This window comes from Medicago truncatula, chromosome 4 (assembly GCF_003473485.1).
Source record: "Medicago truncatula cultivar Jemalong A17 chromosome 4, MtrunA17r5.0-ANR, whole genome shotgun sequence".
Lineage (NCBI taxonomy): Eukaryota > Viridiplantae > Streptophyta > Magnoliopsida > Fabales > Fabaceae > Medicago > Medicago truncatula.
In genome coordinates, this window is record NC_053045.1 from 31,086,796 (window position 1) to 31,104,877 (window position 18,082).

The window sequence follows — 18,082 nt, forward strand, 5'->3', positions numbered from 1 at the left end:
CAGCCTCTTTTCTATGATGTGTGGCAGTGGCAACCGGATCCTAGTCAAGGTTACACAGTTCGCGGGGCATATGCTATGCTTATCAATTAGGAAGTGCAGTAGGATGGTCTTTGCGAAGAATGGGTTTGGCACAAACATGTTTCCCTTAAGGTGTCTATTTTTGCTTGGAGGTTGATTCGAGATAGACTTCCTACAAAGTCTAATTTAGCATATCGTGGTATCTTGAATTCAGAGGCATGCTTATGTGTGACAGGATGTGGTTTCGTGGAAGATGCACGACATTTATTTTTGTCTTGCAGTTTCTTTGGTTCTTTATGGTTTTTGGTGAGGTCTTGGATAGGCTTTGATGGTGTGGATTATTGTGATATATCAAATCATGGTGCTCATTTTGCATTTTACATAGGTGGCTTGAAATCAAGGAGATCTTTTCTTCAGTTTATTTGGTTACTCACGATGTGGGTTATATGGAATGAAAGAAATAACAGGCTTTTTAAGCAAAAAGAAAGTTCCTTAGTTCAATTATTAGACAAAGTAAGGTATCATTCTTTGTGGTGGCTGAAAGCCAATAAGGTTGTATTCATGTTTGGTGATCAGATATGGTTGTCGAACCCATTGTCGTGTTTAGGCATAGGTTAACAACTTGTTGTAATTTTTAAACTGCTTGTATCGTTTTAAGCAGTCTTTTCGGTACATCTTGTGTTGAGGGGGCTGCTTTAACAGTGTTAATATATTCCATTTTTGTTTGTTCAAAAATAAATAAAAAACAATACATGCATCAAAAAATATAAGACATTAAAAAATAAATAATGAAGAATATTTAATAATGTAAAGATGTAAAAATATAATTACAAAAAAAAGTAATAAATATTTAATTTTTTAGGCTTAAATGCATTTTTGGTCTCCCTGTTTCAAAAAAAAAACTTAAAGTTTTAGTCCCTCTATCTTAAAAGCTATGTTTTTGCTCCCTCTATCTTATTTTTTGCCGACGTGTCAAACTCATTAATGATTTGGTACAATACAAGTGGATAAACTATATTCTGTATCATTAAACATTTCTTTTAATAAACATAAATCTTTTAAAAATAATAAACAAATAAATTTAATAATAATAATAACTTTTAATTAAAAAGAAAAATAGAAATTTGATGGAAACCTAATTCCCAAATACGACATATTCTTCCAAACCAGAACACCCAGTTCCTCCATCCCTCGCCTTCTTCCTCCATCGTTGTTCCGTCATCTTCGCGATTTATGTGTATTAGTAATAGATACAAATTCCAAACTTATAAACAATCCATTTGATCATCCAAAGCATAAAGTGCCCCTTTATTATATTAGTAATAGATACAAATTTGTTTAGTTCGCCTATTTTGTCACATCTGTGTGAACGGAATGTTCAACCATATATGATTACGTGTCAATGTCATTCCCAAAATTTGTGAATCAATAGGAGTCATTGATGCTGCATTGTTATGAATCGCGAGACATGAATTGGAACACATTATTAATCACCATGATAGCATAGCACTACTAAGTACTAAGCAAACACATATAAGTTGTATGCAGCGATCAATTGTGTGCTTGTGAAATGAAATGTCTAGAGATTCAACTATTCCATGTCAGCCTTGGCTCTTTTTGACTCAACATTCCATAATGATACTAATCTCATAAGTGATTAACTAAAACCTAACCGTCTTTTTTTATTCTTTCAACAATGATAAATATATAATGAGAGGATGATATTTCAGTTCAAGACAGAGAAAATCTTAAAGAACAAGAAACACTTACAAACTTTAAAGGTATTATTAGCAGAGCTCGAATTCGAGACCTACAAGGTTAAGATCGGTTTTTATAGCACTAGACCAAACTTTTGTTAAAGTATAACCGTCTTATTATTGAGAAGATTGAGTTGACCCCTGCTCACACAATAGTTTCAATGCCATAATAATTCAATTCTAGATTTCATTAACCAAAAAGCCTATTCTTTCGGAGGGGTTTAGGTTTGTCTAGATGATGAATATGGGCACTTACATATGAAAACGACGAAATGCTTGTCAATCCATTGCTATCAAATATCATATAATCCCATTTGCGCACACAACTTTGCTTCAAATAATTATTTGTCAAACGTCCACCAATTTAAAGAGCATATGGGATGTGGTTGCCCACTTGCACTTTTTTCCAACCTAAAATGACCTTATAATGTGACACATATGTAGTTTGATGCCAAGCGTTGAAGGATTGAATCATTATTTTGCTCTATATTCCAAATGATTATATCAACAAAGGAATTTTTTCCCAAATTGTGAAAAAAAATTAAGTTTGAGACACTTTTATGGTTTGCCAAATCTTATATTTGATTCAAATGAGGTTTAATTTGTAAATTATTTTTTTCAAGTAATTTAGTTGCTAAAAATTCACCTTTTAAGATGAATAAGTGAGATGTTTATGATTCGAATCTCGACCCCTACCTATATTATTCAAATTTTAATATCCCCATTTTGATATTATAAAGATATTCTAAAAATAAAATAAAATAAGTGGTATCATAATTTATTTTTTGGTTTCAAAGAACTAACGGTGAAACTCTCACAAACACTAACTATGAAGAATATTCTCTAAAAAAACTAACTATAAAGAATATGATTATTTTATATTCAAATTCGCGCCACGACTTATCAAATATTTTGGCAAACTTTTACGATTTGAAGGTACTTACAAGACAATGATATCATAATTTAATTTGATTGAACAAATGTTTAAAAAGAAACGGTGTTGGTGGAAAAAATATAAGCTTAATTGCACTTTTGACTTTTTAAGTATCGCGAGTGTGCAATTTTACCTCCACTTTTTGTGAGCGACTTTGACCCGTTATATTTTCTCCGTTTGTAATTCGATAGTCCCTCTTCAAATTTCTTCCAAATTTTACACTCATATGACACCATTTACCAGGCTTAAAAAGAAAATGTCAACATCAACTCACACAATCTAGGCCTCTTCAAAAAAAAAAAAAAAACTCACACAATCTAGAATGAATACAATCCCTAATTAGGAATTAGGGTTTCAACTTTTTTAGAGTTTTTAATTATTAATTTCAAAGAAAAGTCACATGGAGGGTGAAAGTTGTGTCACCTCAATAAATAATGTTAGCTTAATGTAAATAAATTTGAGAAAAAATACTGGCCAAAACCACAAAGAAGAGAACCATAATGAACTAAAATCGTTCAAAAAAGCAGGGGATTAAAATTGCGCAATTACGATACTTGATCATCCCATAGTAATATAGTACAATTAAACCTAAATACTCTTCTCTTAATTTGTTTATACCAAAATCCATGCATGTTGTGAAGTTAATTTGTTGTATGTGGCTAGTGTTGAAAATTTGGACAAAATGGTTTTAATCAATTTGCCATCACTTTATCTATGTCACTTTGCTCCTCTCCCTCAATCTTTTTATCTTGATAAGTAGAATAGACATTGAAACGAACATCTTAATAGACAAAGGTATCTATCTATATAACATGATAACTCATCAAGAACTATAGATTGAATTCCTCAAAAAATAAAAAATAAACTGTTGATTGTAGAAAGAAACCGTCCACCTATAACGACTTGACATAGAGAGCCCAATTTTATACGTGCATACATCATTGTCTAAAGAATTACTACGTAGACTAGCTATTGATGTTGCTCTTTGATGTGTTGTATGAGTATCTAATTGATGTTACTGTTTCTCGTTCAATTACAACGTGTTCATATTTTACATCAATTTTATTATTTGGCTAAAATATGCATTTCATCCCTGTAAATATAGGCCATTTGAAATTTCATCTCTGCATTTACTAATCCTCCCATTCTTTTCCTACAATTGTTAATCACTTGAAATTTGGTCCTAATTACATTTTTTTGCTGAGGTGGCGTGTCATTACACGCATGGCAGCGATGTGGCGGACGCTGAGTGGGTTATGACAGTGATGACTAGGCAAAAGCCATCAGAAATGACCATGTTACCCTTATTGGAACCAGAACAAAGAAAAATTACTACAATACCCCCGTCTCCTTCTTCCTTCTCCAAGACCTACGTTCAATCTCTTTTCGTCTTCTTCCTCCATAAACGGCCTAAAAAACGCAAGTCCAGACACCAGTCGAGTAATCCAAAACGAAATTTCCGCCACATCGATGACACAAACAGATCTAACAACCATATCTGAGTTCGTCGGTGGATTTGAGTTTGACGGTGACGCCGACAAGTGTGTCGCAATCGGAGAGTTTGTTGAGCTTCAATATGTTGACTCGTTTATCTTAATTCCACATTCCCATTCACAAGCATCGATTCGTGCTTCCAATTTGTGCTTGTATCAGTGAATTTTTGATTCCGATTCATGTACTTGCTTACAGGTGAGATGGAGAAAGCATTGGGGTCGTCTGTTTGTATCAGGAAAATAAAAAAAAGGAAGCCAAACCAGCGTTTTTGATTCCCCTTTTCAATGAAGTGGTTCTGCAGGACGGCAATGGGGATGGTGGTGCTTGCTGGATGTAGGCGCGGTAAACAACAACAAGAGGGTCTTTGAAGGGAGATGGGTTTTCATATGGGTTGACGAAGCAGATTTGAGATGCTATAAAAAGGGTCGGCGACAATAACGCTGGTTATGATTCGATGACGAAGAAGGAAGAAGGTGATGGTGTGTGATGGTGTAGGAAATTGGTTCGGTCCATTAAGGAAGAAGGAAGAAGAAGATTTAAGCGGAGGAAGAAAATGATTTCAGAGGAGGAAGAAGAAGGGCAATAACGTCTTTTCCACGCTAGTTTGATTCATTAAGGGCAATTTTGTCTATTCATCCCATTTTGTTTGAGTCAGCAGTGTTATGGAACAGTCAACAGCTGACACGTCGCTAATTACCCTCCACCTCAGCAAAAAAATGTGATTATGACCAAATTTGAAGTGATTAACAATTGCAGGGAAAGAATGGGAGGATTATTAAGTTCAGGGATGAAATTTCAAATGACCTATATTTGCAGGGATGAAATGCATATTTTAGCCTTATTATTTCTATTTTCCCCTAGCTAGTATGGAAGTTGGTAACAGTAGGGGTGTCTATAACTTAATGCACAGTAAAGCCGTGTATAAAGGGAAGAAAAAAAAAACCTATTACTGTATTAGCTTAACAACATAGTACTCGATTGTCTTGTGAATCGGGTAACTTCAAATCTCGCATCAATAAAATTGAGATTTGTGATACAAGTATCTGCCAATCAATAACCTCTATCTAGATATAATCTAAAAACCAAGTTTAAAGTAAAACCACAATGGAATATCAAAGAATAAATAAGATAAAGAGAGTATAGAAAAAATAACACCAAGAAATGTTTATCCAGTTCGGTCCAACAATGACCTACTCCGGGGGAGATTGATTTCTCTAATCCACTACCAATGAGTTCTTTACGAAGAGATACAAAAGGGTTACAAGAAATTAGCTTCAACAAACTCTCCAAGAACAAACCTAATTTTTATCCATTTTTCAATCTCTTTCCATGAACAAGGCACTCAATGATTTTCACTTTCTCAAAGCGTTACCTAATTGTTTTCCAATTCTAGAATCTAACCCCCCAAAAGAGAACCAACCATTATCCTTTGATTTTCTAAGGATCTTCTCTTTTGGTCTCCTAAGACTCGCCCAAATTGCTCACAAAGACTCTCATTTGATGTGTTTCCTAACCCTATGAGTCTCTCTCCAAAAGGTATCAGCCCTCTCCCAAGAGCCCCCTCTTTTTGTTCTCCAAGATTCACATCTTGAAGCTTTGAACCTCACTCAAATAGTCTCAACCTTTAGTATCTAAATACCCTAAAATTTCCCTCATTTGGTTTCCATGAGATTCACCAAGCTTACTCAACAAATGGGTTAAGGAGTGCTTAAATAGTGTTTCATATCTTGTCAAATCATGACCTGATTTTCAAGTTCGTACATAGTACAATTGAAGTTATCCAAAATCGTGCCCCGATTTCTACAAATATGAAAGAAAGAATATGTCATCTTTCTTCTTCATCTTGTTTGGTAGGAATTCCATGAACATCATACAAAGTAGCAGATGCTCCCATGCGCTCACCGTTAATCCTTTGGAAATTAAGTTCTCCCACCTTAAAGAATGATATGTATTCATTTGCACATGAGTGAGTTCTTCAAACCCCCATTTGTTGAGGCTTCAGGTAGAGACCAACACTCATCACTTGTGGACTGTCGTCAACCACAGTAGCCTGACACTCAGTCTCCATCTCAACCAACTTTTGATGAGACTCATATGCTTTCTCAACAAGATCACCACACTGAACTTCAAATTTCTCAAATGAAATTTGATTTAATCTCAAGAAATCATCTAAAATATTTTGAAGCTGAGTATTATAATCGATGTTGATAAACTCTTTCAGCCCTTCACAATTTGTACCCTGATGACTCGCCTCATAAAAATCACATCTCACATTTAATCTTGAGATCTTATCATCCCAATGTTTTATCTTGCGAGATAGCAAATATTTTTCATACAACAAGGTAACAACCTCTTCAGTATCATACAGGCAGAACCTATCTAACATTGCTACAAAACTTGGATAAACTTTATAGCAACAAAGTATAATGAGATAAACATGAAGAGCATACATCATAATATTTTTTTCTTTAATTTTTTTTTAATATGCAGACAAAAAAAAAATTAAATGACATAAATCTTAAACAACAACGAAATTTCCAAGTTGAAAGGATTCAACGGCGCCAAAAACTTGATAAAGATTTAGCAAATGTGCTAACTTAAATCGAAGTAATAAAATTTATAAGATTCGTATCCACAGTGACTGTTTCAACTTTTACTTTGAAAATGGGGGGGGGGGATGGGGGTCGTGGTGGTGGAGAGATGATTAGGTCAATTGATTCATCTGTTCATCACTCATTATCAACCTGTTTCTTAAGTTTGCGAACACTATCAAGTTTAAGACAAATTAACAAAATAGCTTAGGTCAATCCCTTGATCCAAAGCCGTCTTTTCTGATTATAATTCCCTAATCCCTTAGGTGAACCTATAATCATAAAAGGTTTTAAGTCCGTTAATTTAAGTGTCACAACCTAACAACGCTCCATCCCTAGATTGAACAGTATAAATATTTCCGAGTTACAAGCTAGTGTCAATAGTCATATATACTCTTGAATCAGTTATATTGGGTCATAATCATAAATGCATTAAGAACAATTTATATTAAATAAACTATAATGACATTCATAACGATTAAGAGTTACATGTTATATAAACATGAGCTAGAACATAATCATCTCTTGATCTAATCACAAAGGATCTAGCTACTCATGGCTAAAACACAAATAACTAATATGAAAGAAGGATTCATTACATGAAATTGGTAACCGGATATGAGTTTTGATGGTCTTCCACTTTCTCTCCAGCTCCAAAAGTCAATTTCTTTCTCCAAAATTTCCAACCCTTGGCTCAAAGTGCAGCTTATAAGAAAAAATCTGATTCGCAAAAATCGTACTACGATGCTTAATCGTAGTACGATGGCCTCATTAACCGCATGTCTCCATCAGACGCTCCTTCATATCGTAGTACGATGCTTGAAGATCGTACTACGATTTTTCCAATAACAAAAGTTCTTCATGACGTTCCAACATCATAGTACGATCCTTAAAATCGTAGTACAATGCTTCCTTTGCTCGTGCACTTGAAATACACTTTCTGCATCTCATAACTCACGCATAATCACCCGAACTCGACTAAAATTACATAAAAACTATAATAAAAATGTTATACGTCCTAGTGTCATCGCCTTAAAAAAGTGAATTCTAACCGCTAGACTACATGAAAAGAAGAAAAAAAAAAGTAACTATTGCATAATCAAGCATAAAATCACTACCTTAAAAATGATAATTAATCCGTTAAGTAAGAGATACTGGCAACAGAGTGAGAGGGTCAAAAAAGAGAATGATGGAAGTGGAGAAACTGTTTGTTTATCCTGTTGACAAGAGACCACAATCTTGTTGTGTTGGGCCATAACCATTTTCGTCGTCTTCTCCATATTGGCAACAATTTAACTATCCATGTAAGCATATAAACCCCACTTCATTTCTGCATAGACAAAAGTTCAACTTTACAAGTAAGCATAACCCCACTCCATTAAATTCAATTCTCCACAAATGAAACACATACTCAATATTATTGCATGATCATAGAATTTTGGCTTTTGATAATAAATAAAAAATAAAAATAATAGAACAAGAATTTTGGCTTCCTAGCATTATGCATTTTGGCTTTTAGTGTAGTTTCAGTTATGAATTTCAATTTATATATTTTTTGAATTAAATCACTCTCTTTATCTTGTCTCACTTTCAATTCACTCAATCTAAAGTAAATTTTAATACATGAAATTAGTTTAAAATTAAAAATAATAATTTAGTTCAAATAAATATCAATTTTGACATTTTGGTATACTTATGGTTTTTCTCACATGAATGGCACCATCCCCGTTACACAAATTTTTTTATCAATAGAAAAAAAAAAGACAAACAAACTAATCAACTTATTGCCTAAAATCTCGGAGTACTCGGCAAAAAGAGTGAGAACTATTTGCGGTGGAGAAATTCATATAATCAACAGGTCAATATGTATAACCGTAAACTTAACTAACCAATTTGCACAGTTATTGCATTCCCTCAAAATATAGGCAAAGCTCCGTTGCACAAATTGATAATAGAGTTCGGTCAAATTTACATATACAAACGTTTTTATTGAAAAGATAAATTTATGCCGAGCATTCCCAAACTCTCACTATTCACTATCAAACTGGCTCCAACTCTAATTGACTTAGCTTGTTATTATTGTAGCTAATACAAGTTCAGGAAGTTAGTTACTTTATAATGTTTAGTTTAGGGAGTTAGTTAACTATGCAATACAATCTCATCTTTCTTGGTAGTTGGTCGTCTTCCTTCTTAACTAAAAAGGTTGTTTTTTTACTTGACTAAAAAAATAATTTTTGAGTAAATCATCAAATTGGTTCATGTATTTGTACCAAATTCTTAAATTGGTTCCTGACTTTATTAATAATAACTCAAAATAGTACTTGTCTTTGTCAAATGTTTCTCAGATTAGTCTCTAATTCTATTAGTTGTTTTGTATTTTTAGTGTTCATGGCTCAATGTCTTTTGAATATTATTTAGTGGTTAATGATATAATGTGTTTTGGATCTTATTTGTTACGTTAATGACTTAAAATACAAAACAAGTAATAGAGTCGAAGACCAATCTAAAAAACGTTTGACAAAGATAGAAACTATTTTGAATTATTAATAGAGTCAAAGACCAATTTAAAAATTTGATACAAAGATAAATACCAATTCGGTGATTTACTCAATAATCTTTCTTCTTGATTAAAAACTACTTTTGATTCACACTTGATTAACCGTAGAAAGTACTGTAGTATATTTTCCTTAAAAAAAGTCGTATATATTTCTAATTAACGATCGTCATGATGAGAAAAATGACCTCAATGTTAAAAATCCAATCAATATATTTACCAAAAAGCCTATATTAGGAAAGTTTTATCTCCATGTTAATTATGATTGTTAAGAAACTCTGGCTTAATTAACTAACTATTTGTTTATACTGTAATGTTTCTGCACATGGAGGGACCAAGGGAGGCAGTTCTGTGGAGGGAAGTGGTGGGGTCATATGCAAGTTGGGTACCATTGAATTGATTTGATGACATTTGGGAGGCAAAACTTTCATATATTCTACTGCACAAAGTTGAGACCACGTAGGAAAATATACTACTTTTTTTAAGGAAAATATACTACTTTCTACAGTTTTGTTTTTCCTTTGACCAATGTGTTAGACTTAGAGAGAACCTAGCAAGCTCCGAAATGAAATTTGAATTATATTATATACATAAAGAATTTATAGAATCAAAATGATTGAAAAGATTTCATAAGAGATCCTAGTGACATCAAGCCGTCATTTTTAGTTCTACTATCAAGTCCCTAACTTGTATGCAACCCATCCCTGCCTTCCATGCTGAGGGCCATTTTCTAGAAACCGTTCCTTCTTTTTCCTTATTAAATTAGACATATCATCACATCAAATAGACATTGTATCAAAGACATAGTTCAAGTGTTTCAAGTGACACAATTAAAAGAATTTGAGAAGCATGTGTAAGGTGTGTATTACATGCACAACTATAAAGATAAATTCTTTCAGTCGGATAAAATTACAATGAACGTTTGTACATTTTTTAATCTTTTTTTTAATTATAAACTTTATTTACAACTAACCTAACACATTAACATTTAATATTTCCATTTAATTAATTATATAAAATTGATCATGGATAAAAGTGAATCGAATTAATGTAAAGTGATTTATTTTTATATATATTCATATAAGAATAAAAGTTATTTGAACAATAAATTCAAGAGTAAAAACCAATTTTAGAGGGAAAAGCTCTAAATTCTAACTTCAAGATTGAATCAATTTTAAAGGTACTTGAAAACATATCAAAACCAATTATGCACGTCGTTGAATCAATTTATACCGCTAATGTGGAACAAACCAAACATTAGCTATTTTTAAAAGGTGAATAATATGGTATCTTAGAGTTTTTGTTGAGTGTGATACCCAACCTTCTATCATTTCATGCCAATTATATTTAATTATTTAATTGAAATTAAATTTTAATTAATTTTATAGGGGTATTGATTCATAACAAAATTCTAGGGTGTCAAAGAATTTTAATTATTAAAATGATGTTAATGTTAAAAGAATGATGTTATTTTGACACTAAACTTAAAATCAAATATAAACACATCTTATTGTTCACCATACGAACAATACTTCTTTGCGGGGCAATTTTGAGAAGTATTTTTGTGACACAAATACAACAACATCGTATCATGATTAACCATAAAAATCTATTTCGTTAACTATTTTCCTATCACATATGTCATCAACTCTTCCGACTACTTTATTAATACCATAAAAATACAAGTCATTAACCACTTGCTTTACTTAATTTTATGTATTTCTCACGGTATAAATCAAGTACATAAGTCTATGTACATCTTGACAAACATTGTCTAAATAAGATAAAAAGATGTTAAAAAGAGTAAAAGTATCGATGGAAAAAACAAGTTAACTCTTACATCAAATAATGAAAAAAACAAGTCAACTCTTACATCAAATAATGACTTCATATTTTACGTTTCATCACTTTTTCCTCTCAACTTATAATTTTTTCATTGTCTTTTCTTAAAAAAAAATTCTAAGAAAAAGAAACAAGTGAAATTAGTGGGGCTTATTATTATTACTATTTTGTCATGTTGTGTGTGTGTTCGGCACGAAAAAGTATTAAATACTCAACACTCCCCTTTCATCTTCTTCACTCACTCACTCTCTTCTTCTTCTTTACCATAATAGTGATAAATAGCAATAACTCATTCAGCATGTATACAAACTTCAACATCACATTCTCCACCACACCTGATCTGCAGCAGCACAACCACCTCGGTGAGTACGAGTCGGTCCCACAGCTCAACTCTAGTGGTGGTGGTGGTGGTGGAGGAAATTATAATAGCTGTAGCAGCGGGTGTGCTAGCTACCTGGGGTCGCCGGACAGATTGATGCAGAGAAGCATTAGTAGCCACTCTCTGCAAAAGAATGATGTGCCACACCACCACCCTTTTTCTACTTTGTTTGCTGAATTGCTTGATCAGGAAAATGGTCCGGTGCGGCGAGTTTACAGTACTGGTGATCTTGATCAGGTTATTCTCCGTTTACAATATCATCTTCCTCTAAAATCCACTTTTAACGGGTGACTTTGGGGCACTCTTTAAACTTTCTAAATTAAGTAATTGTTTTTTAAAAATGTTAAATTTTTCAATTTTCAATGCACCAGTTACTCTAACTTTCATAAAAGTTTATCATTTAAGGTCATTAACGAGTGCCCTAGTTAACATTTCCCTAATAACAATAATAGTTGTCCCATCAATTTTTTTTTTGAGGGAATAGTCGTCCCATCACTTGAACATCTGTTTGCAGAGGCTCCGATTCAAACCCGTGACTTTTCAATTATTTACACTTAAAAAGTGTGATATTCTAATTTTTATACTACTTCATAGAAAAGAAAAAAAAAGACAAAATTACATTAGAGATCATTTAAGTTATTTAATTATAATAAATTGGTCCTTAAAGTTTTTTTTGTACCGCTTTGATCCTTTAAGTTAATAAATTGTAACAAGTTGGTTCATTAAATTTTTTCCGTACCAATTAAGTCATTTAAGTAATTTAAGTGCAACAATTTTGGGGATTTCAAATCTAAAAAAGAAATACCTATGGTATAATTTAGAAAGAAAAAAAAAATAACGATAATTTTTCACTAACATATTGAATCTAATACAAGGGTTTGGATTCCTCAGATATTAGGAAACGTTTAAATTCCAATTTGAAGAACCATTTTTCATTTATGTAGGTTAAGAAAGTAATAAGAGGCCATGATTTTAACTCTCCGTATTAACAAAATTTGGAGAGTTAAAATCATTGTGTGTGTTCATTTATTCATTCCCCATTTCATCATCGTGTTTTTTTTGTGTGGGTAATTTATATTCCAATTTTGCATTCAAGAATTAGATGGAATTATCTTCTTCTTACAAAACTAGAAAGGATTCCTTGCAAGATTTCACAAGTGTAAGGAGAAAAATAGCAAAAAAGAAGTGTGAAACATGGTTTTAAATAGCAGTCACACTAACCATTGGGACAATGTTGCAATCTTAAATATTATGGAGAATTGTCTACAATTTTTTCGCTAAGTGTTAGAGACGTTGAATTTATAAATGAAATTCATTTCTTTGTCTCTCTCATTTGTATTCATATTTCAAAAAAATAATCTGATAGTGCAATGCGACCTCAATTTTTTTTTTTAAGGTAAATGCGACCTCAATTGTTGTGCATAGTCTTCTAGTAGGGCAGAAATTCTAGAATGTTAGATATATGTAAGTTATATTTTTTCCATTAAAAAAAAATAAAAGTCATATTTTTTGTTAGAGGAGTTAACAAGAGACATCTTAATACATACCATTTTACATCTATCCTATAAGAATTTAATGGTGTTTTTGTTTTAATATATGTTGTCCGTATGTACAGAGAGTTGGTGGAATGCAACAATATTATCATCAATCGGATAGTCCTTTGTCAACAGAGAGTAACATGATAATAGAAGAAATGAGCAGACCAGCCAGTCCTTACAGCCCAGAGGAAAAGAAGGTGAGGATTGAGAGATATAGAAGCAAGAAAAATCAGAGGAACTACAATAAGAAAATTAAGGTTAATTTTGTCTTTTTTTTTATTAATAATAATTTGTCTCATTTTAATATGTCTCTATATAGTCTACCCAAGATTGTTTAAAACTTAATAAATATAATAGTCTGGCGAGACCTCCAAATCATGGTTCATATAGCCGAATCGTAGACAATTTCGATTCGCGGTTAAATTAGTTGAACAGTATATATGGTTCGACTTGGTTTTTAAAACAATGGTTTATTGATCCACTTATAAAAAACTTGAGTTGGAAGATTAAATTCTTCCCAAAACAAATTACTTATACTATCCAAATATGCCTAAAAAAAAATTAGATGAAAGAAAGAAATTAACTAATAAGGAATGCACCCAAGACTTTGTTTGGAAGTTTGGAGGGGAGGAGAAGGAAGGACTTTGGGAGGTGGGAAATATATAAAGGGAAATAGATAAATCTTTTACATTTTTTTGAAAGAGTGTTTTTTTAGAGAAAGATATAAACTAATCCTTATGATTCATATATTTTTAATATTAAGAATATTATAAAAACATATATAGAATAAATTTGAAGAATTCATATAAACACACCAAAAACCCCTAAAACTCTAATCCAATACAACTTTTTAGTTTCTCCAAATGATAAGGTTTTTGTATTACGGAGAAAAATTAACCCCCCAAAACTCTCCCCTCTCAATATACTCTATTTCTTCTACTTGTTCCTTCCTTTTTTCTAAAACACTTCACTCCCATCCCCTCAAAACTTGCAAACAAAGCTTAAAAGAAACTCCAATGAATGGAGAAAACTTTGTGAAAAGTTTAACCACTCATGAAAAATATCATTGCTAAAATCACATCTAAGCTTGAAAGTTAATGGAAACAGTAAAAAGTTGGACAAACCCTAGTTTTTTCAAAAATAAACTGAAGTGGTAATACTTTCAATCATCAAAATGATATGAAGAATGAAAATTAGAATTGGCTCTTGATTTTGTTCTTTTGTTTCTTTGCATGGTAGAGTCTTGCTGGCCACACTGAAAATATCAAATTGTGTGTATTGCAACATTTCCCGAAATTTGTGATTTATGAAGCATGAAAATTATCTCACATTTGTCTTATTATACGAGGTTTTTGGTATAATCCATTACTCATAAATTAAGCAATTATGAGTGTTGTGTTACTCTCCAACACATTGTACTGTACATAGTTATATATTGCTCCACCTGAATACTATATATTTAGTCATGATCCAATAATGTACAGTAACAAATCTTAGTTTGTTCTTATTATGAAAATATAAAACCTTAATTTTGTTTTCTTTTGGGAATCAGTATGTTTGTAGGAAGACATTGGCAGACAGTAGGCCACGTATTAGAGGGAGATTTGCTAAGAATGATGAAATTGTAAGGAATCCACCAAATCAATGGAGCCATATTAGTAATGGAGAAGAATTGGAAGATGAGGAAGAAGAAAATTGGGACAGTTTATTTGATTCATTGGTTCCTACTTCAAATCTTGCTCCTGAGGAGCATCATAGTTCCTCCTATAGCGTCTTGTATTAAAATAATTGCATGGCTGATTAATTAAGTATAAATTTGAATTGATAGGGAGTTTGATAAAATTACAGTGATATTGTAATCTTGTAAAGTTCTAACGTATAGTTTGACAAATTACAATGATTCATCGTGATAATGTCAATTTCTCAAAAAATTCAAACATGCACTAATTGTTTATCTTTCACTTTTTTAAGTATCTCAGTTCATTTTAATCAAAGTAGGTAATATAAATGTGAATCAAAAAAAGAGCTTTTAGCTCTTAGCTTATAGCTTATAAGCTCGTTTCACAAAAAAAGCTCTGTTTGGTAACACTTTTTGACCATGAGCTTATAGCTTATTTCACGAGCTTATAAGCTATTTTTCAGAAGCTATTCCAAGTAGCGTTTGAGCTTATAGCTTATAGCTTCTCATTTTTTGTCTCATTTTTACCCTTATCAATTTAACAAAAATTCATATCCACCCTTTGTAATAAATAACTACGTTGAAGAAAAACATAGCACTTTTAATCCCAGATTTCACTTTAACTAAATATATATGCTCACGCTTTTATTTATTTTCACAAAATATTTGCTCATGTTTACAAAAATAAAAACTACATTTTTTCTTAAAAAAATATATGTTACGTTTGCCTAAATAAATCATATTACGTTATGTTTAATTTTGTTTTTAAGTCTAAAAACAAAATTTTGTTTGATTTTGGGTCAATACGTTTAATTTTGTTTTAGTGGGTAACAATTAATTTTTTTTTAAAGGTTTTGTTTAATTTTTTTTTAAAGTCTAAAAACTGAAATAAAATCAATTTTAAATAAAACATTAGCCAATTTATGAATTTAAAAATAACATATAAAAGACATATTAGATTAATATATTTAAACTATGAAATTTTAAATATTTTAAATATCAATTGATACAAATTTTATAATGAATTAAAAATACCCTTTTATGTCATTTTACGTTTATAAGCTAGTTGAATCGCTAATTTTACCAAACACTTCAGTTAACTTATCAGCTATCAGCTAAAAGCTATCGGCTAACTTCTAAGCTATCCGCTATTTTTACCAAACAGAACCATAGTTATTTTAATCATGGATGTGACCATGTGCAAACTTAGACTTTCAGTCTTAGGAAAAAAAATTAGTGCCCTTTTCATATCTTTTCTATAGACTAGGCCTCAATAGCAACATTGTCTTGTTGGATAAAATGTTTAACAAGTTGTACTTGAGGTTTGATTCCTATGTATTTTGTATGTATAAAATTATATTATATATGTTCTTTTGTTGATTAATGATTATGTTTTTATATGAAAAAAGAATGAAGAAATATTAGTAAAAAAGAAGTGTCGAAAAAAGGACAAGAGATGTAAGAAGGAGATGAAATATTTTAGTGGCAATCACTTTCGGTAGTACCTATTACCTATCACTTCTTTACAGTGAAATTTAGGAAGAAAAAAAAAGTGGAGTGCTCTGAAATTGTCTTTAAGCTCGGAAATAAAGGCTTTTCACTTAAAAGAAGAAGAGAAGATTTACATTAACAAATGTTTAGCTTTTAGCTTGTATTGTATTTTTAAGATATAATTTTCTTTTATTTCAACTAAATTACTAAGAGAAATGATATTTGTACAATCATTTTTGTACAATTTTTTACAACTTTCTCTTTCATACTCACATTATCTTCTTATTCTCTCTCTTTCTTTGTCTCTCTCCATTGTTTTTGACCAATAAAAAGAGAGCACAACAAGATTGTCCCAAAAGTTGTAGCAAAAAAGTTGTTCAAATATCATTACTCAATTACTGATGCTTTGAAAAGGACAAATATAGTAAAAAAGCATGTAAGTTGTGGGGCATGGCACAAGCCAAGAAGTGCTTGATAGGCTTGAGCCAGCAACGTTTCCGTGTAGCATTTAAGCCAAGATTCAAAATGAAGTTTTTTAGTGAAGATGCTTGTTATTTTAATGTCAAATATGATGTAGTATAATGTATCTTTGGATCGACTTTACGTAAAATATGGCGGCATTGCAATTTTATGAAGCTCTAAAATATAGCTTTTGCCGGTATTGGTTCACCATGATTCTCTCGATACCATTGTCAATCTAAACACATAAATTTCGATCACAAATGCAAGAACTTCAGCTTGATTATATATACCAAATAAGTTTGGGTGTAATTATCATCCTTGATCATCATTAGTTAATTAGAGAATCGAGCACATTAGCTAAATAAACAAGCTGTGGAATTGAGGATTGATTATGGTCATGTTTTTTGAATCATGTTGCTCCTAATGCTAAAGGCTATAGAGTAGTAGTTTTTTATTTTCTATTTCTAGTGTCATCCGGCGGTGTGTTAGCCACCATGTTTATATATGTGCGGCATTTTAATATCTTAAATCGCAAACATGGACAAAAGTGAAAACCCAATTATTGTTTGTCTTTTGTTTGCTTAGTCATGATTTTTGTTTTTATTTTTTTCCTTCAAATAAATAGAACTTTAAATAGTTTTAGAGAAAGGAAAAATTAACCCTAAGAGTGATTAGATTAGATTAGATTGCATGGCTATATTCTAGCTTAACTGAGGTTATAAGTTCGAAACATTGAACATGCAACAACGTTAAAATTCATAAAGAGAGTTTATCGTCCATTTAACTCAAACAAAACTCGAGGGATTAATTTTACTATCATGTGCGAAAGACATCCTATTTATAAACAAAATTGAACATTCTCTCGTTGCGTATGTTAAGGAGAATTAGAGAAGCTTTATTTACATTTTTTTTGTCAAAGCTTTATTTACATTTTTAGTTTAGTCTTCTAAATTTGAATTTGTGTACTCTAATATGAATTTTTAAATATTTGGCCTAATAAAAGTGTGTGAGAAAGATGAGTCATGAAGAACAAAAAACCAATAAGGTTTGTTGGTATATGGTGCTTTCTATTCTACTTCTATAGAAGTTTAACTTAACTTGCTGGATTTTGAAAATAAAAGGAATACTTTAAATTTTAAATTTGTCTACATTCGTGAAAAGGCCTCTTGTAATATTAAGCATTGTTGATTTTTTATTCACTCTTTCATTTTTACACTTTCAATTGTATAAAACTAATACTTTAATCCTATGGAACTCACTTTTAAACTTCCTTAAACAAAAAAATTTGACTACTATGAAACTCAAAATCTTTGGTGTCACACCAAAACGTTATTTATTGGCAAG

The 18,082-nt window shown here is 31.5% G+C and overlaps 1 protein-coding gene across 2 annotated transcripts; it reads left to right on the plus strand.

The window, feature by feature from the left end:
* Window positions 1-11,392: 11,392 nt before the first annotated feature.
* On the plus strand, window positions 11,393-15,033 carry LOC11407623 (zinc finger protein CO3). 2 transcript variants are annotated; one of them, XM_003606517.3, is made up of 3 exons: window positions 11,393-11,806; window positions 13,185-13,364; window positions 14,660-15,027. In XM_003606517.3, the coding sequence occupies exons 1-3, from the start codon at window positions 11,489-11,491 to the stop codon at window positions 14,888-14,890; spliced, it is 729 nt and encodes a 242-aa protein (XP_003606565.1). In that variant the 5' UTR covers window positions 11,393-11,488; the 3' UTR covers window positions 14,891-15,027. The 2 variants fall into 2 exon arrangements, with proteins under 2 accessions (XP_003606565.1, XP_039689728.1); XM_039833794.1 differs by having other exon boundaries at window positions 11,429-11,806; window positions 13,185-13,304; window positions 14,660-15,033.
* Window positions 15,034-18,082: the final 3,049 nt, after the last annotated feature.

What these genes read in the sequence shown, in the direction of transcription:
- LOC11407623 (XM_003606517.3), top strand. Translation starts at nt 11,489, where the DNA reads ATGTATACAAACTTCAACATCACATTCTCCACCACACCTGATCTGCAG. An exon ending in GTACTGGTGATCTTGATCAG is followed by an intron (nt 11,807 to 13,184) that starts GTTATTCTCCGT and finishes CCGTATGTACAG; the next exon opens with AGAGTTGGTGGAATGCAACA. An exon ending in ACTACAATAAGAAAATTAAG is followed by an intron (nt 13,365 to 14,659) that starts GTTAATTTTGTC and finishes TTTGGGAATCAG; the next exon opens with TATGTTTGTAGGAAGACATT.